The 23,605-nt window shown below is 44.2% G+C and overlaps 1 protein-coding gene across 1 annotated transcript; it reads right to left on the bottom strand.

Moving 5' to 3' along the window:
• Nucleotides 1-3,387: 3,387 nt before the first annotated feature.
• On the bottom strand, nt 3,388-11,534 carry LOC144120934 (mite group 2 allergen-like Ixo r 2). Its single transcript, XM_077653755.1, has 4 exons — nt 11,377-11,534; nt 8,055-8,159; nt 6,515-6,687; nt 3,388-3,526 (listed from the first exon to the last, which is right to left on the bottom strand). The coding sequence occupies exons 1-4, from the start codon at nt 11,453-11,455 to the stop codon at nt 3,446-3,448; spliced, it is 438 nt and encodes a 145-aa protein (XP_077509881.1). The 5' UTR covers nt 11,456-11,534; the 3' UTR covers nt 3,388-3,445.
• Nucleotides 11,535-23,605: the final 12,071 nt, after the last annotated feature.

The raw sequence follows: 23,605 nt of genomic DNA, 5'->3' as shown, positions 1-23,605 counted from the left end.
CCAAATTGCCATTTTCGATCACGGATCGATTGTCTCGTGAATTAACGTCATCGAGTCATTGGCGGCGTGGACCGGCGCCGCCGAAACACACGACTCTCATTTCGCGTATTAAAACGCAATTGCCGTTTGTCGTTGGATAATTCACCATTAAGGGACAGAAACAAATGACGCCGGCATTAACATGAACGTTACATACTTTTACTTTCGCGTATCGATGAATTTACTTTGGCATGGTTAGCCAAACAAATTGTTTTGATTCGCCATATCTGGAGAGAGGATTGTTACACAGCTTGATCTTGAAGAGACGGCTGTCGAAAGGTAGACTCATCGTAACCTAAACGCGGAAAAAACGTGCATTGTCCTTTCGCAGCGGTTTGTATCACACTTGCTCTGAGCTAATAACTCAAGAACGAAGTGGCAAATTCCCCTCAAAAGACGCCCTCCAGCCAATGGCGCCGACCGATTTCCATTACACTGCGGTTAATCCCATTTCACTGCGGCACCTGCCAGGCACCTGCGATGTCATGCTGTGAGATTAACCGCGATGTCACGAAAATCAGTCGAAGCTGTTGGTTTGACGGCCTCCTTTAAGCGGGGTTTGCCGTTTCCTTTCCGAGTTGTACCCGACCGTAGCTCATATTAAAGACAGACTGATGCTACCAGAAGAAAGCAGCAACAAAACGGGCAAGCCGAAGATGAAAGAGGCTCTGCCTCGGGATCTGGCGCAAAGCCTCGGACGGTGACTCCCAGTGCCGCAGAACAAGAGCGATCGAGACGCAAGACGGCAGAAAATAAAAAAAAGAAGGAAGGAAGCCATCGAGCGAGTGGCAGGCTCTAGACGGCGAGCAAAACAAGACAGATGGACGTGACGGCCTATATCTGCGGCCAGCAGGAGGGTACATGGCTGGAAGCCACGGATCAGTGGCGGCGCGTTTTCCTTGCTCTTCGGCCCAGGGGAACAACGCTACATTATGGTTCCTCCACCCACGTGCTTTATGGCAGATAGACAGCACACACAACGAAGTCGGGGGAATGTTTTTGTTCGTGGGTGGCTGCTTGAGCATTGACGGCGTGCTGCTGGCGCTGGTCACTGATTGATAATATTAGATGCACGCCTACAATATTTAATTTGCTTATAAAATTAGAGATTTCGTTGGTACAAGGGTTGATACGAGGATGTATTATTTCAAAGCCAGTTCCACCCAACCCCTCTCCCCTCCTGCAAACACACACAGGGGTGAAGCTGAGATTGTAGTGGCGTAGGAACGTGCTCGTGAAAATTTCACGTAGGACCGGTAAGCATGGCTGTGCAGTTTGCACGGCAAGGAGCACGGTGTAAAATATGATCGGGGACCTTTCGAACTTCGCCTCTATCGAGACGCGACCGCCGCGGTCAGAATCTATTCCGCGTCCTCTGGCTCAGCTGCCAAGGAAGGGCTGAAGCAAGGAGCTAGAAAAGGGAGAAAGATTGGCTGTATAGGGGCCTGTTAATAATACTTGATCATGTGGGGTCCATCATTAACGTGCGCCAGCATCGCAGAATAGACAGGCGCATTTTACATATCGCCTCCATCGAAACACGGCCGCCCCGGCCGCGACATCATTCGGTCTCCTTATGGTTGGCACATGAACGCCACAGAAGCAGGCCGGCGGAATTTCATTCCGCGTTCTTATATTCACAAGATGATTGCCATTCTAGATGCTGCCATGGAGGTGGCGAGCTTGGAATCAACATGCATAATGCTGGCACACAACCAACCACGATCAGAAGCGTTGTGTCGGTTTGTATATTTTGAAACGTCCCACTTGGTGTCGACTGTCTAAAGTTAGTGGCGCAGTTCAGTTATCATGTGCTTGTTAAGTGCAGTAATAAATTTTGCACGGTTCTGGAGTATGTGCTGAGGCAGTGTGGCTCTGTGTAGTATGTGCGCAGCAGAGCGCGCACAGTCTGGGTTGTCGCCGCTATTCGTTTGCATCATATGTAGCAAGGAACTAGAAATATTTTATACAAAGGGCTGCACCTGTTTTGCTCCAAAATAGACAGGTACTTGTACCCGAGCTTTCTCGTGTAACGTCAAACCAATGTTAGTACGGTTTTTTAGCAGCGCACATGCAGATAGATGTCCTTGTGCAAGTAGGTCGCGTAGGCTGGTAACGTGTTGAACTTTTCAGAACTTGGGCAATTTTTAGCATCATATCGTACGTGCCCTATAAAGGTAAGTAGCTCCGAGGATGGAAAACGCGCGTGTAGACCTTGGGATTATTAGTTTTGCAACATCAACCAAGCTCAATACTCATCCTTGAGAAGCTTGCTTTTTAGCATTGTAACTTATTATGAGAAGAAGCCAACTTCAAACGTGATGAGGTTTGCGTGGAAACATGCCCAAAGGTCGCAAGGACAGAATGGCCCGTGTCTGTCGACAGGCGGCTAAGAGGATGCCACACTGAAGACGATAAGAATTTTCGAACATTCATTCAACAAAAAAAAAGAGTAAAGATATATGAAGAAGCGGCTGAATCTCTCGCGCAGGCTCACAACTCCGCAGCAGAGGGGAACCGAATATTCTGTGGCATGAAAACAGCCGCCTTTCCACAGATATATTTTAAGAGCGGTGTTTCCTCTGCAGCGGCACTTGCTATATCCAAAATAAAATGTTTGAACGTGCAAGCAGTAAAGGAAAACCATGTACGTTCGCTGGCGAGGTTGGCGTTGCGTTAATATCAGGTTCTACGTCAGTGCCTCAGAGGGATATACTGTACAACAAACGATGGAAACACCACTGCTCAGAATGGAGGTAAGGAGGAGGTTAGGAGAGGAGAGATTTGGCATTAGACTCTGATCTTTCTGACCATTTCCTAGCTGTGCGAAGCTTTTTCAGCGGCGCACTGTTAAAAATTGAGAAGATGGCTGGAATTTGTGACACTGTATATAAGACACTTTCTTCATAAAATTGGGAATTGCGCCCCTCGTTTTGCAAGCGAACAAACCGTATGAAGTATGTACGCCTAGGTTTTCTTGCCATGCATTCACAAGCGGAATGAGAGTTCCTTTTTTGTGCGCATTGTTGTGATCAGATTTATTTCAATGATTTAGTCATTCTTTGCATAAGGCATGGTGAGGTCACTGGAGCCAATAAAGCCGTATTGAATTTTTTTCTTGTCTCGCTTCGCACTCATTGATGCGCCTTGCCTCTTTAGATTCATCTTGATATATTTTCTTCGCTTTTCATTTCCTCTTTCTTCTTTTTTCCTGATCCTTTACAACTCGCTTTAGTTTACGTTGCGTAATTCTTCGCCTAAAACGGCATTGTTAAACGAATGAGTAGAAAGGAGCGGAACTTGAAGAGACAACTTTGCACTGAAGCATGCCAGTGTAACCAATGACCATTCGTTTCTTCAGTAATTTATTTTATGGCGATAAACAGGTGGCGACAAAGAAGCCAGTTTATTCCAAGATCAGCTTCGACGTGGCACAGACGCTGGTGCCCTTGTCTCCTTTTACCTTGAGGGTGAGCGATGACTCGCCCTGGAAAAAGCAAGAGAGTGAGCGAGAATATTCAGTGAACAGCACATTGCTTTACTTCTAGTTCAGTTGTGTCTTATGCGGGTAAAATGACTTTCCATGCTTCTTATTGGCTACCGCTAACGAACATTCATCAAGATGCCTTCTGGCTAGCTCCTGTGTGGAAAAACCTGCCCTCTAGCGTTGTTTACTGTCACAACAAGGACAAACCGCGCATCTCCAAAATATTGACCCAGACCTGGTAAGACAATGTATGCAAGACAGCAACTTGTGCCGCTTACGAAATATTATCGCTCGAACACCAGTTACTCTCTTCGAGTGTGGACGTGTTCCCAATGTTTAAAGAGAATATAACATGACTTAACTTGTCTTTAACCTAGCTGAATCTCTTTCGTGACGCACCAAGAAAAAACTCGATGAAAGAAACGTCTGTAAACATTTTAGTACACATATCTTTTGTTCTTGCTGCTCTCATCAGAGCACTCCGAAGTTGCACTGTAAATTTTCAGGAACAAGGGACAAGTGCAGCTGTAAAATAAACGTTCTAATCAGGGATCCAATTTTTAAACGTTTTTTAATCCAGATCTTTATATTGTCACTTCATCATTTGGAGCAGCCGACTGTGACACTAAGGCTGACAACTAGTAAGAAATGCCACTCATTGGCGCCGGTATCAAAGATAAGGTTCCCCAATGACGACAAGAAAAAAAGAAAGGTCGCAAAAAGAAAGGAGCTTGAAAAATACGGCCTTATGTAAGCTTTCCATACCTAAGCAATTAAGACTAGTATATACAAAATTTTGCTGCCGAAGCAGTGTGCGACGCAGCCAGGCACACAGCCAGGAATTCTTTTCGGGAGAGGCCCCAGGTTCTTTCTTCTAGCTGGCGGGCGGGGGGAGAGGGGGGGGGGGGGGACTGCCAAGTGAAAAGCGGGCGGGTGGGTTGCAATTAATTTACGTGGGGGGGGGGGGGGGGGCGTGGATACGTGTCAGGACGCAGCTGTATAAGCTATATAAAGATAAGTGCAAGGAAACATTAACATTAGTGCGCATAACCTTTCTGATCCATTAACAGGGCTGTTTATAAGAAAAGCAAAAAGGAAGAAAGAAGGCCAGTTAAATAAGCTAATGAGAATGTTATGAGCTCTTAAGAGAGATAATAACACTGAAAAAAAGAATAACAGCCTGGCTTTATTGATGTATGCAACTTTAATCATAACTCTAGGCGCATGATCTTTCGATCACATTCCCTTTAATATGGACATCTTCCTTGAGTTAAAACACCTTCAGCGTAAACGGACGCCCGTCTTAAGTAAAATGCCTTCCACGGCTCGTACAGCTGGCTCAGGAGCTGTGACTGTTTTATGTCTGTAGATGTAAAACGCATGCCTCGGGAAACTTGAGCACTGGCCCAAAAGAAACCTGTAACTTGTGAAAACGGCAGAAAGAACATGATATGAAAATTTCTCCAATGATACGCAACGCCTTTTTCTTGAAATTGCTTATTCCTTTGTGGTGCTTTTTTTTTGTCAGAATAGACGTGACGACCTGCTCTATTTAAACTATTCCTCTCTGACTGTGCAGCTGAAAAACTCAACGTGTTAAACCTGTAGAACCTGTGCGTAGGACATGTCACCCGCCTTCCGATTTCTTCACGTGTACAGGGTAATAAATGTGAATAACAATTAGCTTACACCACGGAGCCAGATTTGTTCTTACTTCTTCATTGGACTTGAGAAAATATTATGCGAATTATGCATCAGGAGAAAAACTACTTAAGTAAAGTAAAAATTTTAGTTCCCCACGAGTATAGGAAAAATAAAACTACCTCATACAAGACTTAGTTCGCACTTGAAGACTATTTATTTATTTGCGCATAAAAGTTATTCATCTGTTTATTCATCCAGCCGGTTATTCACTGAGAAGAGAACTACCGTAATTTCTGGTATACAATCCGCACGCGACACATAGTCGCAGGGACCGAGTGTACAAGTCCATGATGCCTACCCCTCTTCCTGGCTCTTAGAGCAAGCAATTTCTTTAATTCCTATAGCAATGCTATAGCAATGCTATAGCAATTAAAAACCTTGCTTACTCTGAGAGCCATGACAGTACAGATTAGGGCTGGTTGTGAGACTGCACAATTTTTCGTTCCGATTGGAGAAAAAGGAAAAAGGGTAGGCATCATGGACTTGTGCACTCTGTCCCTGCGACTATGTGCCGGATGCGGATTGCATAGCGGAAATTACGGTAGTTCTCTTCTCAGTGGATAACCAGCTGGATAAATAAAGAGATGAATAACTTTTATGCGCAAACAAAGAAATAGTTAGTCTATACTGACAAAAGGCTCGTCTTCGCTGTCTTCTCCGCTGCGATCTTCTTATTCGAGAGCAAACGTCCCTAGCACTGACTCTAAAGCCTTCTTTTCTGCGAGGCGAAACACACGGCAGAATATTGCGCTGGCCATTTTTGATACCACCCAGACTGCTCGCATGCCTTATGAATCCAGGCGCCGATGATCAACAAGGTTCTCTCTTCTTTTTTTGAGTGTGAGAAGTAGGAAGAAGACGCGACCGGGACACCCTTCGAATGGAGGTAGCTGTTATTGCCAATTGCCAATAATCACGACCTAAAACTGCGCGTTGGCAAGAAATGTAAACAAAACACCAGCCTGATCGTAGACAACCGCGCAATAGTGGGAACTGCGTTGTGCTAGGCATGCTATAATAGGAGATTTTGATAACAAGACAACTGCACATACCGCGCATGTAAATAGTCCGCACAGCGCAAAGTTTTAAGATTTAAACACGTATAGTCCACAGTGTAAACCGGAATATACGCTATTTATATTAAACCCAGGAGCAGTGTAATTTTGAGTCATGATCGGGTAAGAAATGTCGGCCAAGACCGGCCAGGTACTTGCTTTCACATTTCTTGTGCCTGCTCAGCGCCTCGTCAAAAATAATGTTTCGATAATCAAGACGTGGACATACCGCGGGCGCGATTGTTGGGATGGGCGCAACGAGGATGCCCTTGTAGTTCTGTCCTTTCTTGATGGGGCACTTGACAACCTCCTTGCACATGTCGGGTTCGATGCCGGGGACTGGTACGGTAATTCCGAAGAGCTTGGTCGTTGCCTCAAGCACAGCGGTTTCGCTGTCCTGGTCTGAGAAGGAAAGTGCAAGCAGATTAAGGTAGAACAACGGTCATGCGGTCGTCTGCGGGGTCTAAGGTATACCAGTCGCTAGTATTCTTAAAGAAACGCTAAGAACAAGCTGGAGTTAACTCGCATCGATAGATTTGCGTGTTCCGTTGACATTGCGCTGATTTTAATTCATAACGGAGCTTTTATATAACCTAGAAGAGACCAAGAAATGTAAAGCTTGCATTGCCGCCACAGGCCGTTTTCACAAGAAACCTGCGCCGACCTATAACGCGGATCTCTGAGGCTATTCACAACAACCGCTGCTCACTTCGAAGCGGTGATCACGGAGTACTTTACGTTATTGACGTTACGAGTAAATCCACCGTTATAAGCAATAGACGCCTCTTTTGCTGCCGAAACAACATAGCCAGACAGGGGTGATCAATCAATTTTTCATTAAGAACAAAGAGTGTATGCAGTTGTCGCTATAGAGTCCGTTTGATAGGAGCACACGTAAGGATAAGCACTCGAAGAATCAAAATGAGAAAAAAAAAACGCTTTTGTTTGCGAATATCTTACTTCTTGCCATGCATGTGTCCTTAGTTATGCGCGTTGTAGCTAAAAAAGTATGCAGAGCTAAATAGCGCAGTAATATCTGTTAAGCTACAAGTCATTTGACATTTGGTACCTTTAATCTGTGCGGTCATTCTCTACTTTACATTCGTTAATCGTGGGGAGGCCTCAGGAAAATGCTGCAAGGTGATGTAAATAATCACAAGTTCACGCCCCCTAGAACATAGCCACACATGGCTACCAATCAAGCCTGCCCAATAACGCCCCTCGGGTTGCTGTTCTGCGCATGCGCACAGGCACCCCGATATTCCCCCCGACATTCCCCCGATATAGGCATCCCGATATTCTTCTATATAGCCTCTCCGATTTTAAAAGTCCCTAGTGTGTAGTTTGAGGATAAAAATCTCGAGGGAATGTGAGCGACAAGCGAAGCAGATATCTCTGTTGTTGTCCGGAGTACCGAGACCACACTGAGGCGAAAGTCGGACACAGTCACCTGATGCATGCTAATGAAATCACATGATCTTTGGCCGACATGACACCAGGGCACCTGGGTCGCTTTTCTCGCGTGTTGGAACCACTTATCTTCTGCAGTGAGCCTACTAATTTTGAACTGATACACCAACTGCATGCAGCCGCTTACTATACGCTCTTGCATCTTTTCCTTCCGCTTCCGTGGCGAAGCTGAAGCCTCCTTTAGAGGTCTCCCTATGCGCTCCTCTTGACTAACTGCACCTTCCTTTACAAGTGTGACCTTACTTTCTCCGTGTCCTCAACCAGTGACGGCCACAAGCGAATGAGCAGCGGTTACTCACCGGACACCATTTCAAAGTGAATCTTGGCTTTGGTGCCCCTCTTCATCACGCATGGGTCCGAGTCGCATGGCTCGACCTGTACCGAGATGATTTCAGCGGTGCTGCCTGCGGAGATCGTAGAAAAGGAAATAAGGGAAATGCTATGGAGCATTATTCCCGAATGCGACGATGAAAGCTGCACAGGATAGCGGCGAACACTGCTGTGACTCTGTGTCGTTTTTTTTTTAAGGTGTCGTCGAGAGGCTCAAAACGTTTAAAAAGTGCTCCACCAGTAAGGCGCTGGTGCTATGGCAAAAATTTCTCAGCAGCTGAATGCCACGGTCGCTCAGCCTCGAAGACAGTGACTAGAGTTGTCCGAGAAAAGAGCTTTTTTAAAAAATAGAGCTTTTTTTTAAAAAAAAGCCAGACAGTAGGGCTTCGCATAGCTTATTGAAGCTTGTTTTCTTGTAATGATTATTGCTCTTGCACGAACCCTAGCGCGTGGCAATGAATAAACAAGTCTCCTTGTTTCAGTAACAGGGAACTTCTGCCAGAACTTCTGCCAGGTCTTACTTGGGGCTTGCGATCCGATTTCTATGCGTTATTAACAGGCGTCCAATTGTGTACGTTTATTTTTCGTATTCGGTGTTTATGCTCAGAGTGACGCTTAATTAGGTTCGTTTGTGTTCTGCTGCGCTGAATTATTACATCTGTTTCAAATATATTATTACCTAAGAATTATGTACAGAACAAATCGTCACCTAGGATTATTATGTATATTTTATGCTGGATAATGTCGAACATGACGAAGGACTGAATATGAGGCCTTATATAGAAATTGTTCCACTGGAGCAGTGCTTGTGGTTTTAGTTTTGCCTGAGGTACACGCATTTAAAAGCACCTTAGCGTGAATGCCTTGTTTGCTCACTGTGCTCTGCGACTCGAAGCGGTGCTGGAAAGAAAGCCCACCCGGATCACGGCAGTATAAGCCGACATTCAGTAAACGTTAAGCGTCAGAGCAGTGAAAGCAGACAAACGTGGCCAGTATGCAAACGGAGCATTTTGCAACAATCTTTGAAACTAGTGGAGAATACATTTCTGTCTTTTTGTTAGGAGGAAAGAACGCGTGAAACTTTTATTGTTGCTGATTGTTCTGCCTTCACTCGACTGAACTCAATCAGAAGTTATTCAATCGCTAACACAAATCCTCCTTTCAAATTACATTACCTTGGCACGCACGATAAAGCAGCTTATCACACTGTTACTTGTGGAACCACAGAAAATAAAGTAAAAGCTAATCTGACTGGGTGGCAAACAGATTAAGCGGAGTAATCCTATGTCCGGGAAAATTGTTGCATTTGAGACAGAACCTTTTGAAACGCTGCGCACGCTATATGAAAAGAGCAAGAACGACGTTAATTAAGCATTTGTCACGTGAACTGTAATTATGAAGTGAGTCCCGGCTGTGCTGCGGCTCCTGTCGCGCTAATTTGGTTTGAGATTTATTGTGTGAACGTTTTGTTGATTGTTTTGCATTGTGTTACAAACTAGGCTGTCTGGAATTTTTTTTTTACATTTCGTTCTGATCAACTGATTGCTTTTGCTTACAATTTCCTTTCTCTCTGTTTTGTTCCTGTTTTTTTCATTTCTTCTTTCTGCTAGTTCACCATTTTTGCTCTTATTTTTGTTACACTCATCAGTGGCTTTGCCAACTTTTGTCTATACTGAAAAGTGTGCTGTTTTGTTTATCAATATTTTCATTGTGTTTGTGTATTTTTGCTATAACTTAACTGGCCCTTGTTTCCTTTCTTGGTTTATATGTACAGTCGTGGCCATAATAGAATTTTAGCACCGCCATACAATGAACACGGTAACCACGGTAACACTGAGTACATGTCAAATGTGGCTAGGTAAGCGTGGTAATGATAGCAACGGCAACGTGTTACCGCATTTGCCGCACGGCTGTCCGGCTGTGCCAAACGTCTCTAACAATACGGAGCATGCTTCGGGGAATAAACTCCTTTAAAGCTTGAATAGCCAAAATTAGACTGCTCTTAATGCATATTCTGGCTAATGCTGCTGGTGCGCTCGATTATAAGCAGAAGTACCGTTCCTTCTTCCGCCACCTAACGCTTGAGAATAGTTAGAACGCCGAAGCGTGCCCCGTATTATTTTGACCGCGACTGTACGTAAACTCCCGCTGTGCTGCAAATACTGGTTTTTAAGATAGAACAACTGCTAATATATTAAAGTAGATGAGTATGACAACAACACTGTCGGCATTTCTGAAAGTTTTGCTGCCACGCTGAGTGCACGGAGGAGAAAAATTGCGGAGAAACAAGCCGACACTGCTAAGTGGGCAAGTGGCGCCATCCTACGGCCTCTCTGTGTACCGCTGCACTGGCGAGGGGCTGGCATTGTATTAGCGCGGACTACGCAAGCCCATATCGAGGGAGAAAAAAAAATGAATAGATAAATAGGAATTAATCGAGTTTTCGCGTTGTATTTTCAGCTCAAACAAGGGAACGCCATCACAGAAAGACGCGCGAAGCAGTACAAACAGTTCTCGAAAATGATACACGTCAAATGAGTACAGCTACTTTCACCTACAACATTATGTAGTCGTAAAGCTTTATTTAAAATTTTTCTCCTTGCGGTGTAGTGTTCTAGTTAATCGATCATTTCCCAAGAAGATCCCGTTTTGGCGTTCTTTTAGCATTTTTGTTTTTCACACAGTAAGCATTGTACTGCTTGTAGTTTAATTGTTCCCCATGCTTCCGATTTTTTGTTTTCATTTTTATTCGTGCTCTACTTATTAGCTATGTGTTGCTCATTCATTCATCGCTTGGACGCACGAACACCTCCGTGTTACCCTGTCCCCCATTATTCATAAACTTTTATCGGCCACTAGGGAGACGTTGAGCGAACTGTACCTCAGAAACAGCTCTGGACAGAGATACACCCTTAGAGGCATACACGATTTTAAGAAATAGTAGGAAACAGGGTAAAGCGTGGAGGCAGATAACTGAGCAAGTTGGTAAACATTCACTGTGAATAACACAAGCGCCACAAACACAGACACAAGGGGGAACACAGCGCTTTGTACTAGAAATTAATTTCGTCAAGGCAGATGCAAGTAGTGCAATCAATGCAGGCACAATTCCTAGTAGAAAGCACTGTGTCTGTGTTTGTAGCGCTCGCGCTATTCACAATAAAGCTTGATAAAGGTTAAAACGCTGGTCAACGACGAGTCAAAGGCGGGAGTGGTGAAGATAGCATGTGTCGCTGAAATGCGCGAAGGGCGTGCTCCAGACACAGTTGCCCAGTTGAAAGCAAGACTTACCGCAGTCATCGTAGACGGCATCCCTGATCTGACCGAGAGCCGAGCCGATGGCGAGGATGAAGAGGGCTGCGCGAAGCATCGTGCTGGTAGGCGAAGAGCTAAGGGCGTCAGCGACGGACAGTGCGGGACGCTATATAGCGCCGCAGAGCAAATGGCGGCCGATCGCACGTACCCGGGGGCGGATTGTTCGTCAGCCTTGACCGCTCCCGAAGGCTGACGTACCTCCGATGCTGATAGCGGACTTCGCACGGTTAGCGTATCCGCAGCGGAGGGGACGTATCGCGATTCCTCGCCGTTCGCATAGACGATGAATTATACAGAGTACGATTTTTTTTGGCGCATTTCGTCATCTTAACGCGCTGCAGATACGTTCAAGCGCCCATGGCGAACTTCGCGTCGGCAGGCAAAAAATCGCTTGAAGTGTGGCTTAAAAACCACAGCTTCCTGGCGGATCGGCTTTAGTTTAGAAATCTGAGCCTTTAATCTTGCGCCTCCTTCCGACTTCTATAGAACAACGGTGCAGAGAATAAGGCGAGTTGCTTATCGGTCAGCATGTGTGATTCCCTGTCCACTGTCCATGTTCACTGTCGCACCAGGAAATCATTCACTATGTGCCAACTTCTCTATCTACCAACATCAAGGCTATGTACCAACTGACCCAGATTGCAACTCTCCTACAATTCTCTACCCCTGCGCACCTAAAAAAAAAGAAAAGGAACAAGCCGTGACACAGAAGCTTCGAGATCAGTGAGCATGTCGAGAGAAACGATCAAACGTAGCTTTAAACAAGCCACCGAGTTTTTTTTACAAACGTGTTCTCAACCTGGAAGACAATGACACAAAATAAGAAAGATGGCGGAACAAAAAGAACGATGCGTAGAAGATCGCTGGCATTCTTGTCTCCGTACTGTGCCTTTTGTTCTACCTTTTCCTTTCAGCACTTTCAGGTGTAGATTCAGCAAAATGACATAAAAAGAAGTGTATGAAAAAGCGCCAAGGCTTTCTGACTCTCTGTCGTTTATAGCGTAATCAGAATGATTGCATTCATGACAGGAACAATATTTAGTAGCAAAATCGGGTCCGGAAATTACCATGTTTATATAGGCTACTATTGCTCGCAGCTTCTCTCTAAGAGAGTTAATTGTGATCTAATATGGCGGCATTGCTGAAAAAAAAAGTCAGCCGCAGGAATCTATGCATAGTTCCAAACTCTGTTGTTGTGATAAATACGACTAAAAATTGTTAATATAAATCTGATTTCGTGGCACTCGCGCAACTAGCACTTTCTACTGCCAAATCCGCTGATGTTTTTGTACGTAATAACCTATGGCGGGTTCACAAGTTTTACAAACTCAGCTCATGTGGCCACCACGAAAGAAAAAAAAAAAACCGGCAGCCAGTAGCAACAAGATTTATTTGGGGAAAATAGATGTTTCAAGACGCATCTGCCATTGCTGATGTTTCGACGAGATGTCTATGGGTGCCTCGAGGACTTTGCAGTTACGTACACACCAAACGGAGCCCCTTGTCATTCATGCGATAACCTTGCTGGCCACGCAGGGGCAAACAGAAAAAAAATGTGCCGAACATGCTGCGACACTAAAATACCAGTCAAGGCTAGCTACAATGAATGGTGTTTCTACAGAACTATAACTTCGAACTACCGATAAATGATTTCTTGTTTGTAACACGGGGGACCAAGGAAAGGATGCTGCATCCGAAAGCGCAACAGAACTTATGGGCAATAAAATCATGCCTCATGCATAAAATAGGTCCATGAATGGCTCTGTAGGGCGCATATACAATGGAAGGAGCTCGAGAGGAGACGTCCTTGAGGTATGTCTGTTTATTCTCGACACGACACGACAAGGAAGGAGAGTGCCCGCTGCGCGAGCACGTGCTGTTTTGTCTGGATCGTCTCGCGTAAACATCGCAAGGCCCATGTACGCCACCCTTTCATAGCACGGGTACCGGCGGAGTGGAAATCGAAACTCCACAGACTGTTGTGCCGGCGAGCTGGCGCCACAACAGCTCATACTAGTCATTTCGGCGATCGTGATAGCCTGGCGTTTACGGTAGAAGTGCTCACCAATCGCGCAATTTTCTAGCTTGCGGACAGCTTTGAGAACTAAGCCTGTGATTGGCTGGCAACAGCTGCAGTAGCCACTTTAACCATTTCAAATAACGAAGAATGAAAGAAAAAAATTTTAAAGATGAAATGATGGAATAAACGAAAACACCTCTTGACTGGAGCTTTGAGTCAAGGGCCGAACAGGAAAGATGATATGCACATGAAAACTGTGCTGATGTTCGGGGGAGATCGGATGCGTCTGTGTTCAGCGCTTATTGTCACACCCTTTCACGATTCAGAGCAAGTAGCGAACGTCATGCCTTTTTGGCCAGCCCCTGTTAAGGGAGGGGCATTGGAATCTAAGTGGATGCCTGAATTTAACAAAACACAGTGTTACTTAATAGCAGTGTGGCTTTCTGCTGACGTTTTGGACACGAATTTACAAGCCATTTGGACATAATTTACATGCCGTTCTACTCGATATTGCTGCGACGTGTTCTTATGTTTAATCTAACAATCTGTCCAGGAAAGCCGCAATGTATTAGTTCCAAAAAAGCAGCAACTGAAAACACAGCGTCGCGGAGAGGGCTGCACACAATTTATGCGGCCAAATGTTGACTAATAACAAAATAACTATCTGGAATCAAAATTGCTTCATGGCTATTCACTCTCATCAGTCCTCCCCTGACGTGTTGCTAGAAATGATGTACATTTAATTTAACAAGATTTTACTACACCATAATTTTTTTGTGCAATTTCTGCCGCACCTAAGCACGTAGGGCTTGTAGGTGGGTGGCAGGTAAGTGTGGCGTAACTGGGCAAAACTCTTTTGTGTGACATAAGCACAAAATAACAAAAAAGAGAACTTCGACAAAGTCTTCATATAATAGCGAGTATATGTCTCCTAATAAAAACATAAGTAAATAAAAATATATAGGTATCAGCTATCCCAAAATAAACGTTTAAAAGCAACGAATGCTACTGTAAAGGCACAAGTTCCAGGCATTGAAAGAACACTTGTACAAAGTGTGGCTTAAGTGACCACCTATTGAAGACAAAATTTGCTTGGAAATTTCAAGGCACCGTTTCTTTAGTGACTATTTCGCTTCTTTAAGTGTTATTAGTGAAATGAACTCTTCTGGAGAGCAAATAAATAAGGATGGCGCATAACAAATTATTGTTCTTTTATCGTAGTTAGTTTTAAACTAGAGGAAGATGGTATCGTTCCATGTGTCATAAATTTTTTTCTATTTTGTAACCAGCGTTTTGTATTATTCATTGTAATATGTGTTAGTAAGGACTGCGTAACTGAGTAACTCTTGAAAGTTTAGTAAGCCTACTTCCATCATAACTAGTTACGTTTTTGCCATGAAATTTAGAAGATTTATTTTGTGGTTCTTCGAAATGGTTCATTATCTGTCTGCTTCGTTGTTAAACAACTACCCTACAACGTTTTTCGTATCACAGAATATTTTGCCTAAAACCCATGGACTTAGATATCGGTTTAGCATATTTGCTCCCTCCCGCTACTTATAAGCATAAGCCCCCACGGCTTGCAATTTTTGGAAATGTGTGCAATATGCTGATTCAAATTGAAGAATTCATATGTCTGCACGTGGATATAAAACTGAAATTGATTTGTCCGCACTTAACATTTGAGAGTAAATGACAAGAAAAAGTAATTATGAAAGAATTCTGCAAATTTCCCGCGGAATCTAGTAAATGTAATTTCTCAGAGAGTGTATCATGAGGTACTGGGTCGTAAGCTTTAGTCTTATTCGAGAAAAATGCCCAGGTAATTTCATTATATTGCAAAGCTGTTTTAACTACATTGTTCAGTTTCCTTATAATGTTATATTACTTCTGTCCTTCCGAAATTAAAACTGTGTTCAGGATGTTAACGAGTGTTTTTTACAAAAACGGATCATCAGACTTTAAATATGTTTTTTCATAATGTGCGTCAGAAGAGATAATATTCCAAATTGGCCCATAGTTGTTATCTTTCTTGCCATATCTATATATTTTTCGGAGAATGGAAATCTTCATTCTTGCCGGAATTACCTCGGTAGAAAGAATGCGTTAAGAATATGAATAACTACAGTACTTAACTTGTCCAAATCGGCACGTAGGTCGCGAGTCCTCATATGTCATATCCAGGTGTGTTATGAACTGGAAATAAAGACAGCATGTCTGTTCCATCTATTTGATTTATCTCAGGCCACGTTTTTCAAAGGTGACATGCGGCACTGCGCTTGTTTACTTGCTACTTAAGGCGTGTCGACCAAGTCACAAACGCTGAGTTTAGTCTTTCGCACAATATAGTCGAGACATACAGTCCTGGGAAATCGATTCTAAAGGCCCTGTCTGAATTTTGATCTGTATCTCGTCCAATTATATTTTTCAGATGGGACCATAGTTTTCTAGTGTTCCCTTTCGTGCGTCTCAATTTCGTAGAAAAATACTTTCGTTTTTCAAGTCTAATCTTCGCTGTTGCACGATTGCGGTCTGCACGAAACCGCTACTTAAGTGTAGTATCTTCACGTTTTTGTTTGCTTTTTTCCAAGCTATTTAATTTTATTAACGCAGTTTTAGTATTTCCTCAGTAAGCCATTTATTTGCTCCGCTACGCGGATAATGAACAAACACCGCTTCTGGGATACTTTCGGCAAAGGCTGTACCTGGGCAGCCGATTGAACGTATGTAAGCACGCACTATGGCTGGCTTGCAAGAATGCGCAGCGTTTACACTTTCGTGCTTCAGAAGCGAGCCATATGGAACTTTCAGTCCTCGCTTTCATCCTCTTACCACTGTAGAGCTTTTCCCCCGTAACAGAACAAGTGACGAGCGACAAGACTCCGACGAGACATTGCCGAGGAACGACCCAAGAGGAACAAGCTTCTAAAATAAATAGCTATATTTTTGATCATGTCGTATGTACGTATATTTTTGTTCACCATTATTTTTTGATTGCTTAAGCTCTCCTTGAGCGATACAATAAACTGCTTTGTCTGAGGCCTTGTAGGCATATTTCATTTCAGTTAATAAAACCTCCATCGAAGACCATGGACCCTTGAATAATTACTCTAAAATGGTGTGGACGATACATTATCGTTAGTTGTGTGTAAAAGGCTGAGACTTATTGTCGGCATGGAAAGGGAATAGGCATTAAAAGGCTGTTCGTGACACGATACGACTAAACAGCTCGTTCGCCAATAGCTGTGAGAAGAGAGAACCTGAAAGCGTATTGAGAAAACCCAACCTCGCTGCTCTGACTCCTTTTCACTTTTTCTCTCTAACCAACACTGCCGCTCCGTGAGGCACATATATCAAAGTATTTGTCCACCAACGACCTACGGGTGTTGATAGAGGAGTCAGCGTCAGCGCAAGCATTGGAGGCGTAGCCTTCTCTTTGTTCGTACTGGCGTTCAATGCACCATGCCGTTATCACTACTAGTAGCACCCACCTTTGAACGCAGGAAAGAGAAAGGGAGTTATGCGAAAGATAGCTTGGACACATAAAACAGGCGTCACATAAGATAACCTGTTATAAAAAGTGGCGAGTGGTATTGGAGGTGTTAATAGGTTGGAAGATGGCCTCGAACTGCTTATTATCGTAAATGAGGAACTTCGCAGTGGCCATGGGTTTGCACAGTAGCAAGCAAGCGCTACGTTGGACATCATGGGGTGCGGTTAGGCGGTGAGATGCTTTTATTTGAGATCCTGTTAGATAACCTGATGTCCTCAGCAAAGCGCGGAGTTATCAGAACGTGTGCGGCTGTATCTTGCTTGGAACTCGCGCGTAGTATGAAGCAAGAGAACTTTTCCGAGATCACGAACCCATGAGCTTAATTTATGAGCACCGAGTTTTGCAAACACTGACTATTAGAGGACATGATTAGTAGCGCAAAAACATTAAGATGGTAATGATTAATATTTGGGTTCACGGACAGGATTTAGAGCAAGCCAGAAAAAAAACATCCAAGCCATTTAGCATTAACTTTATCTGATGATTTCTTGAGCACAGTCAGCAAATATATTTTTGGATTTTTTAGGGGAAAGCAAACAAGACGCAAAGCTATCAGTATCGATTACACAATACGATGCAAAGAAACAGTGACACGTAGTCCGATTTTTTTAATGGCCACAATAACATTGGGCTTTGTAATTTACTCATGAGAAAAAGCTATGCTGATGGACATTCTGATTTTGACGTAGAAAAAACGGTAGAGCTAGCAGTCGCACTTATTTGCCCCTTGAAGGGACCGAAACACTGTGTATTTATTGGCCATTTTCTGCTACTCTGCAAGAAAGGTCATCGCAAGTTCATAGCTTCTTTAGAACATGTTATGCACTGTTGAGCGTACCATAAAGTGCGCGTTTTCGGAGCCTCGGATGAGTGCGCCAGCATGTATTCCAAGGTTAGCAACGTACGTCTTTCATTTATAGGCAAATTTTACACACCTTTCGGATGAGGATTTACAAGACGCTTTGGACAAGCGGAAAACAAAGAGAATATGTGAATGAAGGAAATATCAAGGTACAATCATCACAAATTATTTTCTTTTTTATAATTTTGTGCTGCGTTTGCGCCCATAACGAGAGGAGTAGCCGTCGCAGAGGTAGCCTTCTAGTATCTCCTAAACACACATCGAAATAAGAAAGGGAAACGCAAATGTTAACACGTGTCGCTTGAAGCCACAAGCTGTGCTATAATATTGAGCGAATATTATAGCGAAAAAGATTTTAGCAATTTAAGATGTAAGGATACTGCATTTGAAAGCTTTCATACATTTACCTTTGCACTAATATTCAAATGTTTTAATATCCAGTGTTCATAATAGCCCCACGCAACTGAAGCATTTTAGAGAATGTGATAGATTAGTGATTCATGAGTCAGTGCATTTTCGAGGAACAACAGTGCTAGCGAACACGGGCACGTAGAGAAGGCGAACAAATATTCGTAATGCTTTTGCCGTAGCGTTGGGATGGTGGCATATATTTAAAGACGCCGCCAGAACAAATAAACGGAGAAAAAAGAGCAACATCAAAAATAGTAGCAAAGCAGCATTATAGTCGCCGCCGTTTTTTCATTCACATTCAGCGCTATAAAAGCGAAAATAAGTACAAAAACAACGATAGAAAGAAGCAACGTCCCCGAAAAGGCCAGTGACGGGTGTCATTCCTATCGGCTGCCTCATCCCGCTGTGAATAGAGGATCGATAATGTAGACGGCGCTGTTTAAATACAACGTATCTATGAATAAATGTACCTAAAATCCTTGACAAAGACAATGACTACGATAACAGGGCATCAGCTGTATGCTGGGCTGTTCGCAAGCAAATGCCACAGAATGTTGCCCTAGCGTATGAATTCAAGAACCGTTCGTACTCACTCGCCATACTGAGCACTTCAACTTTGAGATTCCAGTGCGTTCTTGGTGGTAAGTAATTAAACCGTCAAAATTTGATGGAAAGTTCAGGAAAGGCAAACGAGAAGAAAATCGGAAATAGGGTCTGCGCAAGATTTTCGTGCCTTGCACACAATAACACTAACGGCATTCGCTACTGTTGCAAATGGGTTGCAAGCCCCAAGGGTAGCGTTGGCCTGGCGGCCTGGGGCACAGATGGAAACATCCGAAGGTCCTGGCGAAGGATGAGTCGACTGCCAACAGAACAACTTGTTTATTTTAGCATCGCAAAAGAGCAGCCGGTCAGGGCGACCACGTTACTGGAAGGAAGAAATCGAAGTCTCTCCTTGGCGTCCGGGGCAGCTACCTTTATACCCTCGGAGTCGAGGGCAAGAAGGAACGGCTCGGGAGGAGGCGCACGAGACGGCGAGAAGCGTGACGTGCCGCGTCCGCCGGGCCGGCGCCGGTCAGACCTCTTCGCCTCCCAATTGGGGAGCTCCTCTCCCCGGCTGCCGCGCTTTGACAAGCGTGGGCACCAACATGCACACACACACACGCACACACGAAGGCACGTGGCATTGAAACCTGCCTGGACGCGCTTGGCGGGAGGCGTTGCGGCAGCACTGAACGGGCCAAAATGACCGCCACTTTGAACGAAGCCCCGGCGTTCGTTGCATCCGCGCCGGCTATACCGCGCGTCGTAGGCGAAACGTAACACTACTCTATGCCTTTCATGTGGCTGAGCAAATCTGTGTGTTTTGATTGTGGTCGCTCCAAGGATTTGCAAACCGTAAAGAAAGCGAAGAGATGGAGTCTGCAGACTCCCGCAGATTCAATTGCGACAGTTTAAAGTTCAATTCTTTTTATTCGCTCGTACTAACGCTGTGTTTTGTTCAAACGTTGACATTTACTTGAGACCTTTCCCATATCTCAAGCATAAAAATCGGCTCATTATACCTCGGAGCGCACAGCCTTCTACGTCATTCGATGTTTACACAAAGAAATACCGTTCGATGCGACAAAAACCGGAAATATGTGACTCTATCGCCTCTTTTCTTTATTCATTTCGCTTACAAGTACATTCCACTGCAAGATATGCGGAGCAAGCTGTAGGCATGTAATTAAGTTTTGATAAATGCCTGCCGTACACCAAAGCAAAAAAAAAAATCAACAGCGCCTCTTTGATAAAATGCAGATGAATAACAAATATGCACATACTGTCTGACACAGTATAGTCGTACGACTTCTGCAGTTTCTCCTTGCTTATTTAAATTGCAACCCTTGCAAGTGACATGCACGTGGACTTATTCTGTATGAACTGCAAATTATGTTTATGTGTTTAATGACTTATTTAGCGACATGAACAGTACATCGAAATTGAATAGCCGCTGCATTTTTAAGGCGAGAACAAGTTTACACGAATATTAGTTCACCAACCATCGCGTTTTTATTTCCAAAACGGCTGGAAACGGTAGGAAATGTTCAGGGCCAGATTTTTGGGTCTCTCTTAGAGGGGACGTTTGGGGAGGAGGGGGGAAGGGCGGTCCGATTTGAGCTACATATTCTTCGAGTTTTTTTCGGTATGGTTCAGCATGCTTTTTCTAAGTAAAATTCCTCGCTTAGGGTGCGTGGAGGAGGGTGGCGACTGCCTCCATCACCCGTCCAATGATACGTTGCCACGGGCGAGTATATGGGGCGACCCCCCCCCCCCCCTCCCCGCCCCATGTCCCTCCATAAATCCGTCACTGGCAAGGTTGCTTTGCGTAATGCAGGTTCTGAGAATAACTGTGCCTCTGATGAACTGCAACTAGCTCTTGTGCAGATCTGAGCGACATCAATTTGATCAGCCTCCCCCGCGCTAAAGTGCAGCAGCATAGCTTATTTTTCAAAAACGCAGTGACTTTACTGGCAAAATATCTGGGTCTTTTGCCTTTACTTTCCTGTGTCATCACCAGGAAGCGACTCATCATGATTGTATTAGGATCCTACCAGTGTAAGACAGCAGGAAGCCTTAGACAGCAGGAAAGCTCACTGGCGTAGAAATCGTTGCTTGATCGCTTGGTGCCGCGTGGTACTACTGACCAACTACGATGGATAAGTGGCTGTGGCATTCGGCTGCTGACATCAAGTCATGGGTTCGATGCCAGGCTTTTGCTTTCGATAAAGGAGAAGAAATTCACAAGGATCCGCGTACTGTGATTATTTAGGACATTAAACGACACAATCAGTCCAGAACTGACTCTCAGCTCGCCACAACGGCTTATTTAAAAGAGCATACCACTGCCTTGGCGCGTAGCACAGTCTCACTGCACAAATGTTTGATTGCCATTTCCCCAGTTTGGGTTGCTTCCTGCTCCTCTACCTTTCAGTGGCGGCGCCAAGGGGAGGCGGGGGGTGGCAGTCGCCAGGAGCCTCAAAATTTACCGAGATACAGAAAAATCTCCCGAGGAGGACGTTTCATGGTGCTGAAGCCGGCGCATTGCCCCCCCCCCCCCCCTCCCCATTGGGTATGTGGAGTTCTCTATGACCACTGCATTTTCTTCATTTATTTGATTTTCACGAAGAATAATGCCACATCGGCATCATGCCCACCCAACATTTAACGCCCTCGCTCTCCTGCTTCTCTGCTCCGCCGCACCACGAATGTCCTGGCGCCGTCCCTGCCCCCTTTCCCCAAGTTCCTATCACGTGCAAAACTGCACTTCTCGCCGCCTTCTTCCTTTCCGCGTTCTCTCTACATTTCTACATTGTTGGAAGCGACTCCGTCGTACATGACTTTGCAACGCGGCAATAAAGTAATGGATATGCGGCTAAGCGTACGCAGCCCAGCCATTTTCAATAGATAGAATTCGCAGATATTGCAGTCTTTCATCAGCGATAAGTCAGGATCGCTAGACAGCTACCCGCGTACGATACCTCTAATTGTGAGCCTGACATTTGCTCGAGGTCTCTAGAGAGCGCGTAGATAGCTTTCAGGGATTACGTGGTCCGTCGGGAGCTTATCTCGTCGACCGGTCCTAGGGGTGGCGCGATGTGGGAAGTGTCACTAAATGGTGGATGCCGTTGTTTTGTGAAGAGTGCGCGTCGGCTTTGAACTGTCGATACAATGAAACGGGAACTTCCACGTGCAGCAAGTTTGGGGCTGCGCCGATAGCCAATCTTTTCGAGCTTCGTGAAAAACGAGATGTGAAAAGAATTTCTATTGCAAGTTTTCTCTTCTTACATTCGTTCGTTCGATTGAAAAAGTAAGTTTGGCCGCTGACTTTCCATAGCGTTTTACTTATTGGGAGCCCAAAGTGAACGACTGACGAACGATCCCATTTGTATGACATATTCGCTCGGCAGCCGTTTGTAACAAGTCAAATATGCGCTGTTGGTGACAAATATGGAGAGGGCCTCACACGAACTGTGCTGCAAAGCGTCTGTGCACGTGGTTCAGTAACACAGCAGCTTGTAATTTAATTATTTATTTTCACATACTGCAGCCTTGGTGAGACTATAGCAGGAGTGAAGAATACCGTACAATGAAGAACGTAAAAATACAATAACAATGAAATGCAGCAACAAAAAGCAGGTACAATGAAGTTGAAGCATAGACAAAAATTCGTTTAATGGGAGGAAACGGTTGATTCCTGTAGTGAATTCCGAAATTCAATTGTTTGAGAGTATAACTTTATATCAAAGTGTGTGTACGCGAAACATACACAGTAATTCCGGACAAAAGCGTTTTTGAACGGGTAAGTGTTTATGAGCGCAATGTTTTTCATATATTTTAAGATTTCACTATAACAATATATCCACAGATCTGCCGTGAGCAGGCTTGCATTTTTTTGCTATTTATGTTTTTGCTGTCCTCGAAGGCGTTCCCCATTGGGTTTCTATGGGAGCATTAACTGCTCGATGCGAGCGATCGAAATACTTTAAAAGAAAGGTTTTGCTAGACATCGGAAGAATGAACCAATACCTTCAATATTTCTATACTAGTACCTTAGAGTTAATATTCATTTTTTTTTTGTCCAAGAGCGTTGGACATGAAAAAGGACATGTTAAACGCATGATGTCTCGTACTAGAAGAAAATTTAGCTAAGGTGATATATTTGTTACTGGAGAGGCGACAGGACGAATGAATAATGCCGTGAAAAATTGTAAAGAGTTGACGTGCCGCTGTTCAACGAGAGATGCTCGGTTAAATAGACGTGGCTGACGACGGCGAGAGCTGGTAGTGATAACGGCGGTAGATACATCTAATGTCTTTCCTTTGGACAGCCTCAACTCTATTTTGTATTGCTTGTAAGGATTCCAGTTCATACTAGCAGTCAACTACAGGGCGGATAATTGTTTTATATAATAGTCATTTAGTGTCACTAAGAGAACTAGCCAGCGTATGACGCAAATAGCCTAGGTGTTGTAGAAATGTAGTCGTAATGGAATCACTGTGTTTCAACCAGGACAGGTTAATGGTGAAAGTGAGACCATGGTATTTATATTAAAAACGCGTTGAAGGAAATTAGCATAAAAATTCGTAGCTGGAAAAGGACGGCCTTACGGAAGTTAATCTTCATTTGCTGCGTTTCACACCATCTGGAACATCTGGCGAATGCTTCATTAAGGCGAAGGTGATAAAACGGAGATTAAACTATGTCATATAATACAGAGTCGTTTGCATACATTCGGGTTTTAGAAGTTATATAGATTATGAGCGTGCCTGGTACACCTGTGCCCTGCGCATTTTGTGTGAGACGCCAGTTTGG

Source organism: Amblyomma americanum, chromosome 2 (assembly GCF_052857255.1).
Source record: "Amblyomma americanum isolate KBUSLIRL-KWMA chromosome 2, ASM5285725v1, whole genome shotgun sequence".
NCBI lineage: Eukaryota > Metazoa > Arthropoda > Arachnida > Ixodida > Ixodidae > Amblyomma > Amblyomma americanum.
The sequence above is the reverse complement of the archived record's forward strand: the minus strand, read 5'-3'. Positions and strand labels throughout refer to the sequence as shown.

What these genes read in the sequence shown, in the direction of transcription:
- LOC144120934 (XM_077653755.1), bottom strand. Translation starts at nt 11,455, where the DNA reads ATGCTTCGCGCAGCCCTCTTCATCCTCGCCATCGGCTCGGCTCTCGGT. An exon ending in TGCCGTCTACGATGACTGCG is followed by an intron (nt 8,160 to 11,376) that starts GTAAGTCTTGCT and finishes CGATCTCCGCAG; the next exon opens with GCAGCACCGCTGAAATCATC. An exon ending in TCACTTTGAAATGGTGTCCG is followed by an intron (nt 6,688 to 8,054) that starts GTGAGTAACCGC and finishes TTTCCTTCTCAG; the next exon opens with ACCAGGACAGCGAAACCGCT.